Source organism: Condylura cristata, unplaced genomic scaffold (assembly GCF_000260355.1).
Source record: "Condylura cristata isolate star-nosed mole 26May11 unplaced genomic scaffold, ConCri1.0 scaffold00003, whole genome shotgun sequence".
Lineage (NCBI taxonomy): Eukaryota > Metazoa > Chordata > Mammalia > Eulipotyphla > Talpidae > Condylura > Condylura cristata.
The window spans coordinates 37,701,506-37,716,315 of NW_004567104.1; the positions used below are offsets into that span (position 1 = coordinate 37,701,506).

The following is a 14,810-nucleotide window of genomic DNA, read 5'->3' on the forward strand; positions in this document are numbered from 1 at the left end:
ACCCCCCACCCCCACCACCACCCTACTCCTTTACTGGGACAGCAGTCTGAAATCCTACTGGTTTTCCTAGTGAGTGAGAACCAACGAGGGTAGTTGTGCCAATATTTGACCTGGAGTCAATACTTCACCTGCCAAACCACTGAATAGAGCCCACACTCACAGGTAGCCCAACCCAGTAGCACACGACACTTTGTCCTACTCACTCACTTCTCCAGACTTCCTTCCGCTGTTTTCTAAACAGTTCTTGTTCTCCCCCTGCTAAAATTTGCTAGCAGGAATAAATCTGAAATTTATTCACACTGTTATTTAAATGTATAATAGCTGCTTGGAAGTGTTACCTCTCTCAGAATTTACATTCAGCTTCCAGCAAAATGGCTAAAAATCCTACAGTGTCAATTTAAAGAAAGGAACATTTTGAGCCTGGGACTCTTTCCTAATGCCTGTTCCTAGTTCCCTCGTCGGATCTGCCCACGCCAGTCAGGCTTTCCTGGTTGGCTCCCTCTGCCGAAGCCTGAGTGTGCTATTTAGATTTCTAGAACCAACAGGGATTTGAAGATGAATATTTTTTTTAATCCAAACTCCCACTAAATTTTAATTTGATAGAAATATTTCTCTTCTCTGAGCTTTATTATGGGAAAAAAAATACCTTTCAAGTAACAATTACATTTGGGGATTAAGTTTTAAGTAATTGACAGTCTAGTCTATTTAATTAAAAGGAATGAAGCTGCCTAAGAAGCTCTCTATGAGATTTGCAGTGGGAAAAATGTTGGCACGCTGCCCCAGAGGTTGAGAAGACCAGGTCCCTGATGGAAAGAAATTCCTGACATGGGTCCTCTGGTTCCTACCTTGGAGTGTGTATCCCTGTTCCCTTCAGCAGGAGAAAGGCCTTCTGCTGTGAGGAGTGTTGCTGGGGGTAGCCAGGAACGAGATACTTTCTTTGCGCACTTAGGTCTGGGTCAGAGACACTGAGTGGAAGAAGTGTCCTTAGATGAAGTGACACTATTTAGAGCCATTATAAAAAACAAAATATTCTGCAAAGAATGCAGTCATTTCTGACAAATAACGTATCATAGTGCCCAAAAGTATAAATTTTAATTTAAGTCTGCACCTTTGCATTCTTTTTCTTTCTTCTCACCTGAAATGCTTATTCTTGATGTCTGCATTTCTTGATTTAATTTGCCCCAGTGTTCACCATATTAACCTTGCCTTACATATTGTTTCTCTTTGACAGCCTTCAAATAAAACCAAAGAGAAAGTTTTGATAGTATTAATATTCCTTTCTAAACACCGATTACCAATCATACAGGTACCACAAAGACATTATCCCATCTGTCTTTGGAGCAAGCATCTCCTTCTGAAGAAGCAAGATACAAATTAACCTTAGTAACAACTTTCTTACATAGTCCTTCTATCCTCACAATGGTCTTTCATCATCACAAGTCATTTGTAGGTATTAAATTAGATAAGACTTCCATGGGGAGAAAATCAGCTTAAGTGGTCCCGCCTTACATCTCCCTGTCGTTACTGCTGTGATGAGACACACCTGCCAAGTAAGAACACAGCAGGATGTAATGAGTTTGGAATTCCAATTTAAGGTGTTCCCCATGTACCGAGATGTATGATGGGAGGAGTCAGACCACTCACTAGAATTCTGCTGAGAATTTTCAGCTTATCCACCACACATCACTGGGAGGAGAGACTTTACAAGTAATTTATCTTGCTTCCTAATTGGGCCCTATAGAGCCAAGTACTACCATAGTTGACTATTTTATTTTGCTTATCATTGCTCTTATTATGAAAAAAAAAAACAGCGCCCCCACATCACAGTAATACACACATATATTAACCCCTAGCCATTACCACTAACAGAGTATCTTTACAATAAATCAGAGCTATCAGTATGTTCTATATTGTCTGCCCAACTCATAACAAAGATTCTGACTGAACCATTCATCTTCCAAACCTTGAGTTATAGAACTGTGTGCCTTTTCTTTTTTAGCTAAAAGGATGTTGCTGAGGCAATAGTATCACCCTGTAGCTAAAAACCAAATAGCAATAAGAGAGATAATTGTTCTTTGGTGAGTGTCCACCCTGTTTCCCATCCCACCCTTTCAGCCCACACAGAACCAAGCATTCCCAGCCATGTTCTCTGTTGGAAAATTGTTTGGCCATTCTGAAATGCCTTCTCAATTATACCGGTGGACTTTATATGACTTGAAGAGAGCTACTAGAGAAAGAAACCAAACAATACCTTATACTATCTTTCATGAATCAGAAAATTAAAGAGTAACCTAGGAGGTCTGTTCTATTTTCCTTCCTGGAGCTCCAGAATCCAGGTAAGTTCATTGCTGAAATGGCTTAGTTTTCAGTGCTGAAAAAGAATGGTCTCATTTGTTAGAGGTTGGTCTTCTTTTAGAGGATCCACCTTTATAAATCTAAGTCTTTAAATTAATTGTGTGACTTCCTATTGTGCAATTAGATGTACTCTCCACTTGCTTTTACTTTGTAGAGTTTCTTTTAGATCTTATATTTTCTTTTCCTTGTGATTTCTAACCACTAGGAACATAAGAAAGCACCTTCATTCTTGCCGGGTTGTACAAACTCACTTCTCGCCCAGGTTTAGTTTCTTTGGCAATGCACAGTCTTCATAATATACTATTCAGTTGCTCAAATAAAAAAAATAGATATATTTGTACACACTAATCTAGTCCCTTCTATGTGCAAGTTCTGAGCTGGGGATTGGGAATGATGATGGGGAACAAGCCAGACCTCACCTCCAAACCAGTGTAGCTTACAAACCAGATGGGTATGTAGCTGATGAATTAAGCCATTTCAAGAAACAGCTAAGTCTTAAGGGGGTGCAAAACAAGGAACCTTAACTAGTCTGGCCTAACCACGCAAGGCTTCTAGGTGAAGTTTAAAAGGCAGAAGGAAAGAAGGGAGAGAAGAACAGAACATTCCAATAGCTACAGAGGTCTAAAAACAGAGAGAGCTGAACTGGTGGATATTCAATAGTATATCTATTTCTTTTTAATCTTTAAAAGAAAATACCTTAATTGCTTTTTACATCTCCTTGCTTGCATCTAGCCTGCCTACAGAGAAAGGGGAGGAGAGGGATAAGGGTGGGGTTAGGGAAGATGTGATAAACCAATAAATTAAAGAAGACGAGATTGGCATTTACATGTTTAGAACATGTTACATTGTTTTAGGACAAGAAAGAGCCACTTACGGCTTCGTTGGGCAGGCATGTTTTCTGGAGGCAACTATGAACTAGCTGAACATCTAGGAGAAAATTTGCAGCGTCTCAGCAGAGAGGTTTGATGGCAGGCTTTTTTCTTACCTGTGGGAATAGCCACATTATAAGGAGCCGTCAGTACTTCCCAGGAATTGCCCCGACCCTGGCTGTGATGTGATTTTTGGAGTCAGTGACACAACAGGAGTTATAGTTAAACTAGATTTGTTACCAAGTACTGGTAAATAGCGCTCCAGGCAATCAAGTCCCTCAGTAGAAACACCCTTTGCAATGCCGTGCTGAGGCGGTGAGTAAAGACACCCATCCAGGGTAACTGAGAGCACACCACCAACTTTTAACTCATCTTCTTATTCCCAAGTGCTTTAAAGCTCCAGGAAATCTCACAAATTACGTGTTACCTCTACAGTCAAATTTCATGAACCAGTTACCTGGTTTCATGGCTTTTGAGTGTTTTTGACTTTAAAACATACAAAATGAAAACATATAGTATGTGAAGTAAAGATGATTTTGAAATTCCTGAGAATTTGGATCTAAATATATTCTAAGTCATCTCAGTATTCACAATTTAGAGCTGGGAATAGAAAGTGAAGAGGAAAATTAGAAAGAATAAAAATCTCCAGAGTCTGGCCCAAACTTCTGCTTTTATCCTTCTTAGCAAGTCAAATATATTAAGGTGCAAAAGGTTTGAAAATATGCATATAAGGCATATTCTTAAATTCAGAAAATAAAAATCTATGTCCCAAGAAAGTCAAACCCAGCTAGGGACCTGGGGAGAGTCCAGCACAAGGAGAGAAACACTAAGAAACTGAGTGTCCTCCTTTATACTTTACTGACAGCCGATTCAAATTAATTTACTTCTGGAACTTCCCTAATGTTGTCCAGATTTTTAGGTATAGCTCAGGAGATAGCCTCGAGAAATCCCTTTATTAAACACGGTCCCTTGGACATTTGCTAACATTTTGAGACATTGATCACAAAAAATGAAACATCTCAGGTAAATAAGAAATGCAGAGGGATTGAGGAAGCCCTCTGTTTAAGGTGGGGGTGAGCAGGCTGCTTAGTGAATCTGCATTTTCTGGAACCATCTACATCTACTCTGAGCAGAACCCTGGGCACTTCCATGCAAATCACACACCTACACTTACTCTCTAAAGTTCTAGTCAGAAGGTCCCATCAACCCATGCATTTCCATTTCATAGTCTTAAGACTACTACGGTCTTAAGCGAAATTAGGACTCATCATCTCAGCTTCTCTTTGCTATGACAATATGGTGCCAGCCAATTAAAAAGAGATGAGAAACTTCAGTCTCCATTTAATGTTTTCAACATTCACTATGAGAGCAATATGAAAATGGGAAAATGATTATTTTCCTTTCCCTAGATTTAAAGGAGTTTTTGGAAAGCTTTGATTTGCTCTTATAAATTTTTTTTGAATCTAATAATAAATGCTGTGCATTCTTATATGTGAGGATTTGAAAATATGTGAAATCATAAAGAGAAGAAACATCATATATAATTTCTCCTCAGAGGTAGTAACATTAATATGAACAAGTGTTTTGTCTTAATGTTTGAGCTGTCAGTGCATTATAAAATATTCTGGTTAAATGCTTACGCCTTTCTCTATTTTTTGCCCTCTCTCAGCTGGATGGGTATGCTTCTGTATCAGGCTGAAGGGCACAGCAAAGGGAGACCCCAGGGACCCTTTTCAGTCTTTCCCCAGCTATACTCACCCTGCAACTTCTCTGCTTCCAAAGTCAAACTGGACTTAGAAGAGAATTCCCTTTTTCTACCTCCTGGATTCCCAAGCAGGGTCTCATTTCATATATTTCATAAATTGCTACATTAATATTTTCCTCATTATTTTGGCCCTTCATGAAATGATTTTTAATTTTATTTTTTAAAAATGTTTCCAGTATAGAACATCTGTTTTTGTTTGTTTTGAGGCTTTGTCCACTACTTGATGAGAATAAAGAGTATCAAATACTTTAATTACATTACATAATGTGAAATTATGCCAGCATTAATTTATTTTGGATATATTCCTTCATTCAACAAAGAATTGGCGCCATATGGCCAATGTGGTAAATATCCTGATACATCATTCATGCCTTTCACTCACTCTGAAATAGCATCAAACATCAAAAGTCCATTTCTGGCCACAGTCAATAAGAGGAAAAATCCTTAGAAGTATTTGAAAAGATAAGATTCCTTTCTGACCCAAATCTAGGAAGTCAACTTCCTTTTTAAATATTGATGACAATCTAAAACTTCTTAGTGTTCCCAGACAGTTTCATACATCCTCTTAGTGGTCAGAATAATGGCCCACTATGAACTAACAACCGCAGCAGAATAGCCTTAAAGTTGAGGAATATTCCTTTTTCTGCATTTTGGTTTGTTCCCTTTGAAACAGGCCCAGAATAACTGTGATTCTCTGAGAACATTTCTCCAAAAATACTCGATATTAGGGTTTATGAAACAAATATATAGTGTGAGGAGAAAATCCAAAGCTCCAACAATCCAAATAGCAATCACAGGCATATCTATTCCTATGTCGAAAGAAAAGATAATAATAATAATACTTGTAAGAAGAAGCTGCTAATCCCTAAAGCCTCTGAGTAGAGTGAAGAAACCTGTGAAAAGAAATTAATAACTTTCAAAGTGTAGCTTTGAAAATTGAATTAATAAAAATGCCACCACCCCCCTCCCCCATTAAGCCTCTATAATGAGAAAGGTTTTATTTTTTTAAACCTTGGCAAAAAAGAAAAAATATTAAGAGCACAGAACATCTGCATTCCCATGGAGAAACTTGACAAATGTCATGCATCAGTGAGGGAGGAAGAGCCAGCATCCCGATACTTCTCCTTATTTAATGTCTTCGAGATTTTTTCCTAACCCTGTTGCTCTCTCTTTTGTTAGGCAAGTGGAGAACAAACTCTCTGTTGGATCTGGACACTCCCTCTCCCCAGAACATAAATTCCTACTAATCCTAATCCAGAAAAAAAAAAAAAGTCCTTAGTTAAGTTCTCTGATTAGTAATACCATCTTCCAAACCAGTGGGACATCAGAAGTGGGATCTTACAGAAAGGGAAGGGCGGTGTTAGGGCCGAAGAAAGATGCTACCTTGCACAAATGCTGTAGTCAATTAAAAAGTGGGCCGTGCATGTTCAGATCAACATGTGAGTCAGAACACGGGGATGGAATAAATGTTCCTAAGCAGAGATTAGGAGCAAGGTGTCAGGCACTAGGTGTCAAACAGCTGAAAATCAAGCCATCTTTTGGATTTGTTGTGCCCTCATTTCCTCTCCAGAATGATACAAAAAAAGTTCACAAACACAGAAAAAACTTCTAGAGTGATAGGGAGTTCCCAAATCCCAAACTCTGGGGTTCCCAGTGAAACATCTCTCCGTCCTGGCACTCTCTTTAATTTCTGGAGCAAGAGAGAGAGGGTAAATCATGCCCAGTAGTGAGAAATGTGAGGAAAACAGAAAATCTCCTGCCTTTTAAAACAAAAACAAAGCTGTGCTTTTATTTTCTCAGGTTTAATTTGCACTAGTCATGGGGATACTACTGAGTAGAATTTGGGGCCTGATGAAAGGGCCACCTGGTCCCATATGCCTCTTGGAATAACTGATTTCCAAGCATAGTTTTTCCTTTATTAAGATACCGCGGTTCCAAAAGGAAAGAAGCCTCTTACCCTGCCTAGAACCTTAACTACAGCAACTCTTGAGGTACTTATCAATGCGTTCATTTTCTTATCTGGATATTAATTAAGCAAATCTGTTAGTGGGCAGACTAAGGGGTGGCCCAGGAACCCCAAACTTACATACCTTAAAGAGGTTCAGAGTCCAGTGCATAAAGATAAAGCATACTCTTAGTTTGAAAATACTTTCACAGGATGGTTTGCATAGAGGGGGAAGAAGAGAAAGGTTATAGTTTCCCCCTGAAACACCCAAAGTTACCCAACCCCTCGTTTGTAAATGCCCAGTCAAATAGAGTTGGCCCCAAGCATGGCCACAGGCCCCTGAAATTTTGCAACAAGTCTCGGCCACCTCATGGCAGGAACCATAGGAAGGGGAAAGAGAGGCTAGGCAAGTCTGGGACAAAAACAGGAAAACCAAAACACAAATCAAGGAAATTGTCAGCCTCCCCAGATGTCTCTTGCAAGTGTCTCTAAGCGTCTCATGTCTCTTCCAAGTCCTCCAAGTCCCTGGTGCAAGCCCAAAGCCGAGAACCAAGCACACCCTCCCTCACATGCCCCATACTCCCTGCGTCTCCCCTTCTGTGTCTTCCAACCTGTATCCTCCTCTGGCTGTGAGCTGTGGACCTCACTGGCTGGGGCGGGGACCCTGGAACTTCCCCTTTATGAAAGGGAGATTCGTACGTTACTAAAATACAACACACTGCACCAGAGACAGCACGAGCGAAGACTGCAGTCGTGAGCCAGGAAGACTCGGTCTCTGCCAGTGGGAGAGGATGAATCCGTTCCTTTTGATGCTTCAGGCCTGCCTGACATGGCTGGGTTTAGAGTCAAAGGTCAGAGACCTGTGGAAGCACTAGCCGTTGCTAGTATTAAATTCTTTTCCTATTGCTTCCTGTTACCTCCACAGCAGGAGTTGATATCCAAACACAGGAATATACTGCTTCCAGAGAATTCTGGATCTTTTTCTAGATTCCCAAAGTTTTGTCAATTGCTGCAACAGAGTTATATTTTATTTTGTTTTATTTTTTGGTGTTTACCAAAAAATGTGCTTTTGCTGAAACAAAGCACGTAGACAGAATATTTCCTAAAGAAATGCAAATCATGGTTTCTGGATCTGTTCTAATGAGAATGTCCAGGGTACTCCTATAGAAATAATAGCCCAGAAAAGCGGTATTATTAGAGAGAATGAAATTGCCTTTTTACTAGAAGAGGAAGAGTAACTTTCAGGTGTTTAGAAGCAAAAATGTTTTTCGTGTTTACAGCAAAGGAAAGACCTCTTTTTGAAGTGGTCTTTGAAGCAGGCTTAAGCATGTCAAGTCTGCTCTGACACTGAAAATGTTTTCCTTTTTCCCACTGTTGCCACCTGGCGGAGGAAAATGATTGCTTTAAACAGCGAATAGGATCATACCTCACTGCTACCACAAGGTGGCAGCACACAACCAGGTTTCGGAAATGTTATCTGAAATGAACTAGCTCATAGTGGACACGACAGGAGTCAGCAGTCAGGCTTTAAGCTTCCTCTGAAGTGCCTCCTCAAGTTGATTAGCAATGACGATACAAACTATAAGCACACAGGGCTCCCTCCTACATCTGACCAGTTTAGGGAAACTCTCCTTACATGTGGGAACAATTTACCGATACTAACTGCCTAGTGAACTTTTGGTAATGCTGAGTTACAGCCAAGTATTTTCAAAGCTTTTAAGATACGAGGACAGCTGTGCCGTTCTTGGAATTGCAGTAAGAGTGAAGAAAACAGTCAGCCGCTGGAGGGTATTTCCTTGTGACCTCTTTTAGATTTGCAAATGAAAAAATTCTGTAAAGAAAGGATAGACTGAGCCCAGCCACGGGCAGAATTGATCTCAAAGATCTGACCGCTTAGTACTAAATCAGAGACTAAAAAACTTAACTACCCAGATTCTCTGTTGTTTTAGCAGAATATCCACTGTTAGGAGGCTGCTAGAAATATATTTATTTTGCTCACAATTTCAAGATCCTGGATCTGTTTTGACCCCTGGTGCAAAGTGCTGTCATGCATTGGCTGGATGACAAGAGTGAACAGTAATAGAGTTGGCAGGGGAACACACAGTCTAGCTGTAAGGACAAGCAGCAATCAAAACATCTGACAAATATACCTGAAATTAAAACTGAAATGAGTGTTGCTCAGGAAAGCAGATTATAAAAAGGACTCCAAGGATGATTTCCCTGTGCAAATGATTATCACTGAAATCTGAAGCATGAGTGGTATTTTTCATAGAAATATCATTGTTTTTTCAGTTGATGAAACATGCTACCCTGGGAAATAAAGGAAGGTTAATGGAAGGTGTAGACGGCAGACATTGAGGAAGCCGGAGAACTGGTGGGTTGGAGAACTGTGGGAGTCAAGCATAGGATCTGGTCTTTATCCTGGAAGCCACAAGAAAGTATGGAGGTTCGCAGCAGGTGGTGGGGTGGCCGGCTCTCCAATTCAAAAGACTCTCTGGCTTCAGAGAGGAACCTTCCCTAGTAAGGAGATGTCTGTCAGATGCAAGGCTACCCTCTGATCTTGCATAGAAGAAAATCTGTAGCCCATAGCCATGGACTGGACTCCGGGACCTGACCAGATGTTCAGTGGATCCTCATTTATTTCTTTAGATGTATTTCTAAAGATAGGTTACTATGGTTTACTTGATAAGGATCCTTAAAAGGGAGTCCAAGATTTTGACCTTCAACACAGATTTATTTATACCATTCTGTGCATATTTGTTGAAAATACACCACATGTCAGACATAATCTAGGCATCAGAGACAATGGTTCACAAGATACACACGGCTTCTAGCCCCAGGGAGTGGATAGTCTAAGGCAGGAAACAAAGTCTAAACAAGTGCCACTACAATTAGCAGCGCAGGGGAAGGATGGGAAGTTACAGAGGTGCCAGTTTGATAAGGTGGTGGGGCAGGTCCTACGGGACTGGTGACATGTTTGCCGAGATCTAACAGCAGCGGAGGGGCGGGGCATGCAAAGATTCGGGGGAGGAGCCCTCCAAGCAGATGAAGCAGCAAGTGCAAAAGTGTGAAAGTGGAACATCCTTTGCACTTGGAAGCAGGGCCTGAAAATCAGCTGGTCAGAGCGGAGTAAAACAAGGACAGATGGATGCACAGGGTTGTGGGACAGACACATCTGTGGTTCCACTACGTCGCAGTCAAGTTCTGTCTGAAACATTCTCAGTTCTGCTACTTGTGTGCCCACATCATTTGTAAGATCAAGTATCTGTAGCTGCATCTTGGCCCTCGCCACCTCCAACTGCACACCATTGGTCCCAACAAAAGCATTTCTTTTCATATACTTTCTTTCAGTCTTGCCAACATGTATTCCTATTAGAATGTTCTTCCAACCTTTTCTCTCATTCTCCTTTCAGTGGAGAGTACCAAACTACCTTTGTGTTTCTTTTGCATTGATAAAGAGGTTTCTTTTTTTTATCTGTTTTTGTTTTGCTAAATGTTTCTTTTTTAGAAATTGGCACCACCGTGCACTTCAAGCAAAAAGGTATGGCGCTTGTTCCTGATTACCTTCTATTATGTAAGCTAAAATGAAGATGTCACAGTGATATATTGTGAACTTACACACTTGAGTTTATTTCATCTCAATCATTTGGGGTCATTTCCATAAGATATCTACCACAATTTTTCCCCAAACGTAAACTGTCTCATTTATAAAATGCCCCTAAATCATGACCCCTGACTTGCTTTTGACAATTAATCCTTTTAAATCTCTGAAAATGAGCAGGTCCCCTTCACATACACACACCCTTTATTTGGTTTAAGTGTCCATAGTTTATTCTTGCTGAGCAGCAGTGACCACTGGCCAGTGATAGTTCCCAGGAGAGACAAGAGTTACTTTACTTTCCTTGTTGACTTTTCAGTTAGGTACATTGTTAAAGGAGGTAGAGCAGGATCTCCCACAATGACATACTTGAGCAGACCATAGTCCTCCTGTCTGGATTTCTCTCAGCTGTCTATAACCTCTCGCAGGTGGAGTCCACTTGCACTGCTAGACTCTCCACGGAGTCTTTTCATGCTTTCCAACTGCCGGTGTATCTTCTTCAACCACATGGTCCATAATCCATGTGCTTTTCCCTACAAAGACAATACAATCAAGTCAAAATTTGATAAAATGAACCTAAACGCAAATGATGACCAATTCTGAGGCACCATCTTTACAAATCCAACAAAAACCTATAGTGGTCTCTATCCCCAAACTAAACTGCTCAAGAACTGGCTCACTCAGACACCACTTCCCTTTAAGTACGTGTAGTCACCCATTTGGATTGGTGATTGAAGATGTCTTCATCTCTGAGCTTCAGCTGGCATAATGCCATCAAGATCATCCTCAGTAGTGAAGACCTAGCCTTGAAGGACTAAGGCTACCCATGAGCAAAAGTCACAGAAACTGTGGACATATTGTTGTTTGTCCCAGAAAAAGCCCAGCACCTTGTTTGCAGCCATTTCTGACAAGTACTCACAGAAGTTGACAGGGAAGAGACAATCAGAAATCTAGACATGACCAAGATCATTTGAGACAAGAAGGAATAAACCACTGTTCGCTTTATCATTTCTTTCTCCAATGCCATAATTATTAATTATACTTGACTCTTAAATGACTGTTAGTGGAATACATGATATCTTAATACATAGGTTTTTTTTAATTTCAAAAAAAAAACAAGATATATTTCTAGTGCCACCTGAAGTAGTTCTAAGTCTTCATCTACAATTTCAATATTTTGTATTTCAAAATATCAAATACTGTTATAATGGAAAAGATGAGTCTCACTTTATAGAAAGAGGAATATACTGCATATAGGCTTACATAAGAGAAGCCCAAAGTTAATTCTAAGACAGTTACTCAAAGAAAACCATAATATACCCCCTCTAATTGCCTCCAGCCTGGAAATTAGTCTAATTCTAGTTCATTCCCCCAGCAAGAGTTACTGGCTGAAAATGGACAGTAGGTGGCGCCAAAGTCAGTGTTATCAGGTTTCCTTTAAACATGGCTGCCAGGAAGCAAAATTACTTAAATCTGGAATCTAAAGGATATTGAAAAGACATTTAGGATATTCTGAAGATTATTTTTCTCTGTTATGTAACAGTCGCTTTGTGTATTTTTTAGTTGTTTGTTTCATTTTCATTTACTTCTTCATAATTCTAAGAACGTCAACTTAAATGTGTCCTTTAATTCTTACATGACTAAGCCGTATGTCGGAATAAAACTAAGATTGACCCTGATTCCTTAGTAATTGAAAGGAGAAAACAGGGATCATTGAGAGCATGATTTAATGGCTGTTTTAAATTAATCTGGTCCCAGATCTAGGAAACGAGTCCTAAGCAACTCAGGAGAAACAACAGAAATGTATGGACAGACTTGAACCATGAAGTCTCCAAGAGCATGCTATGTAAAACAGTTGTTGAAAATCTCTTTTCTTTTCTTTGAGATTTTAATGAAAGAAAAATTAAAATTAATTGGTGCAGTGTCCAGCATCAGATTTCTGGTGTAGAGACTTATGGAAAAATATCCACCGCTCCCTGGACATCAAGATGTTCTATCCATCTTTCCCTTAATTTCAAATTCCCTTTTGTAATGGAAGCATTGTCCTGACAAAGGCAAGTCCAGCATGGCCTTGAGTGGCTCTGTCTTGTCCTGGAATTGAGGCTCTACACCAAGTGCACTGACTCGAGAATTCCGATTTTACTACAGCTCAGATTTCCCCAATGGGGCAAACATTAAAATTGACCCAATTCACAAGCAAATGCCTTTGATCTAGGGGTATTTTATGAATTTCTGAAACCCAGACTTCTATAATTTAAAATAATGATGATGCTACTGTTTATTGACTGTTTGCGTGCTAGATATCACATATAAGAGTATGTTCACACACACATACAGAAATCAGCTAAATACCAAGATATGATTTGGGTCTGTTATATGAAAAAAGGCAGCAAATTTTTGAATTGTGGTTCTATTTGCCCATCAATTCTTAAGGCTGATTTATGTTTGCAGACTCTTGCTTTCATTATATCTGTCAGTATATAAAAGCACTTGCTGAGCCTGGCCATCTGGTGTGGGAAATAAGATTTATCATTTGCATTTCCACAAATAAGCAGAAATTTCATAACTATGAACTAAAACATAATTAATGACTTTGCTGATTATTCTTCCCTAAAATAGCCATTAACTAAAGTAGTCTCCTATGTAGTCATATATATCTATAATTGCATACACACTTGTAATGATCCTCCAACTAACACCCATTTACCCTTGCATTTTTTTTCAAGCCTATTTATTTACTCTCAAAATCAATTACGAAAAGAGCAAGTCATATAAGCACATCAAAGAGCTATATGAGAGCACTTAATAAATAATAATTGATAGGGATGAAGATATCTTTAACAGATCTACAAAATATATTTAAATGTGTAATAAGAATTCTATTAAGGATGAATGTAAAATTATTAACATTCTTAAAGCAGATTCCTTATATGAAATATAGAATAGCATGTGAAAGTAATAGTTAATTCTTAATTATGTATTTTAAAAGACCAGTGATATATGTGAATTTGTATACATGCATATAAATATTCATAAATATATATACAACATAAATATGTGTATGTGTATATATATGTATATATGCATTGGCAAGAATGTTATATGTTATCTAAGTCTATGCATTTATATATATATATATTTCATTTTTCAGTGACAGAATTTTTGCTTTCTCAAATATTTACTACTCTTCAAATAAAATGACAAGTCTGGGCTTTTTACGCTTCCCCAGATACCACTCAACTCCAAGATGTCTGAAAGATAATCAAGCCTGTCCCAGCACTAAAAATGAATTTAAAGAAACAGGGCAAATTAGACTTTCTCTGAAAATCATTTGTTTCACACTATCTCTAGGACAAAACAAAAATCTTATTTTGCTTAAACCAGTATGGCCTCAATTTGGTTCTAGTCATTCTGTCTTGGAAGCTTTGCTGACACACTAATCGAGACAAATGTGCCTATGAGCTCCTGCCTAGCTCCTAGGCAACTAACACACCCTGAAGCCTATGGTTGAAGCTTTGGGAAGTTGCTTTTAAGAAAGTTTAAAAGTCCCAAAGGTCAAGCTTAGTGGGGCAGGGCATAGAGACAGAGCCCTGGAAAGGCCTTTGAGCCAAGACTAAGGACACCTGAATTCTAGTGCAGACCCACAATATTAATTGGGTGTTTTCTGGAGGAAGCATAACCTTTCTGAACTTATCCACATGATAAGACTGAGAACTAAGGTCCTTTCTGCTAAATGATCCTAGAGCTAATCAGAAAATTATAGAATGGGTTAGCTGAATGTTTCTTTTGCATTTCCCTCACTTATCTATGATAAAATTCATTTTATACTCTTAAGTGGCTCAACAGTTTCTATATTCACTATTTGATATTAAGTAATAGTTTTAATATTCTTAAGAAGTCAATCCAGTCAAAAGTTTCCATTGCAAATCATTTTTGCTGAGAGTGGGTGGCCTCTTGTTTTTGTTTGTTCTGGCTCTTGTTTAAAATAAGCCCACATTTCATTTATGGAATATTTGGCATGACTCACCAGCATGCCTTGGCAGTGTGACTTCCCTGAGCAGGGATGACAGCAGAAACTCAAGAATCAGACTCTTGGGTGAAAACCCCATATTCTCTGCTTCCTAGTTGTGTAGACATTTACAGTAAAAGTGATTCAACTGAATAGGGTGCATGGCAGGCCCCACATCTCAGCGTGGCTGTCTGCCCTTATTTGTAAAGTCCTCATAACAGTCCCTTCTGGAAAGCATGCTTAGCTGTTTGTTGGTTCTGTTTGGTTAT

At 39.2% G+C, this 14,810-nt stretch overlaps 1 protein-coding gene across 3 annotated transcripts in view; it reads left to right on the plus strand.

Annotated features, from left to right (window-relative positions):
- The window catches only part of LSAMP (limbic system-associated membrane protein), a 699,268-nt gene that overhangs the window by 675,426 nt on the left and 9,032 nt on the right, over nt 1–14,810 (plus strand). For 2 of the 3 annotated variants that reach the window (XM_012731264.1, XM_012731261.1), the window contains one exon: nt 10,443–10,475. The exons of the other annotated variant lie outside the window; for it this stretch is intronic. In XM_012731264.1, the coding sequence (XP_012586718.1) occupies nt 10,443–10,475 (33 nt within the window). The remainder of the gene's footprint in view (nt 1–10,442; nt 10,476–14,810) is intronic. 3 annotated transcript variants of the gene reach the window in all.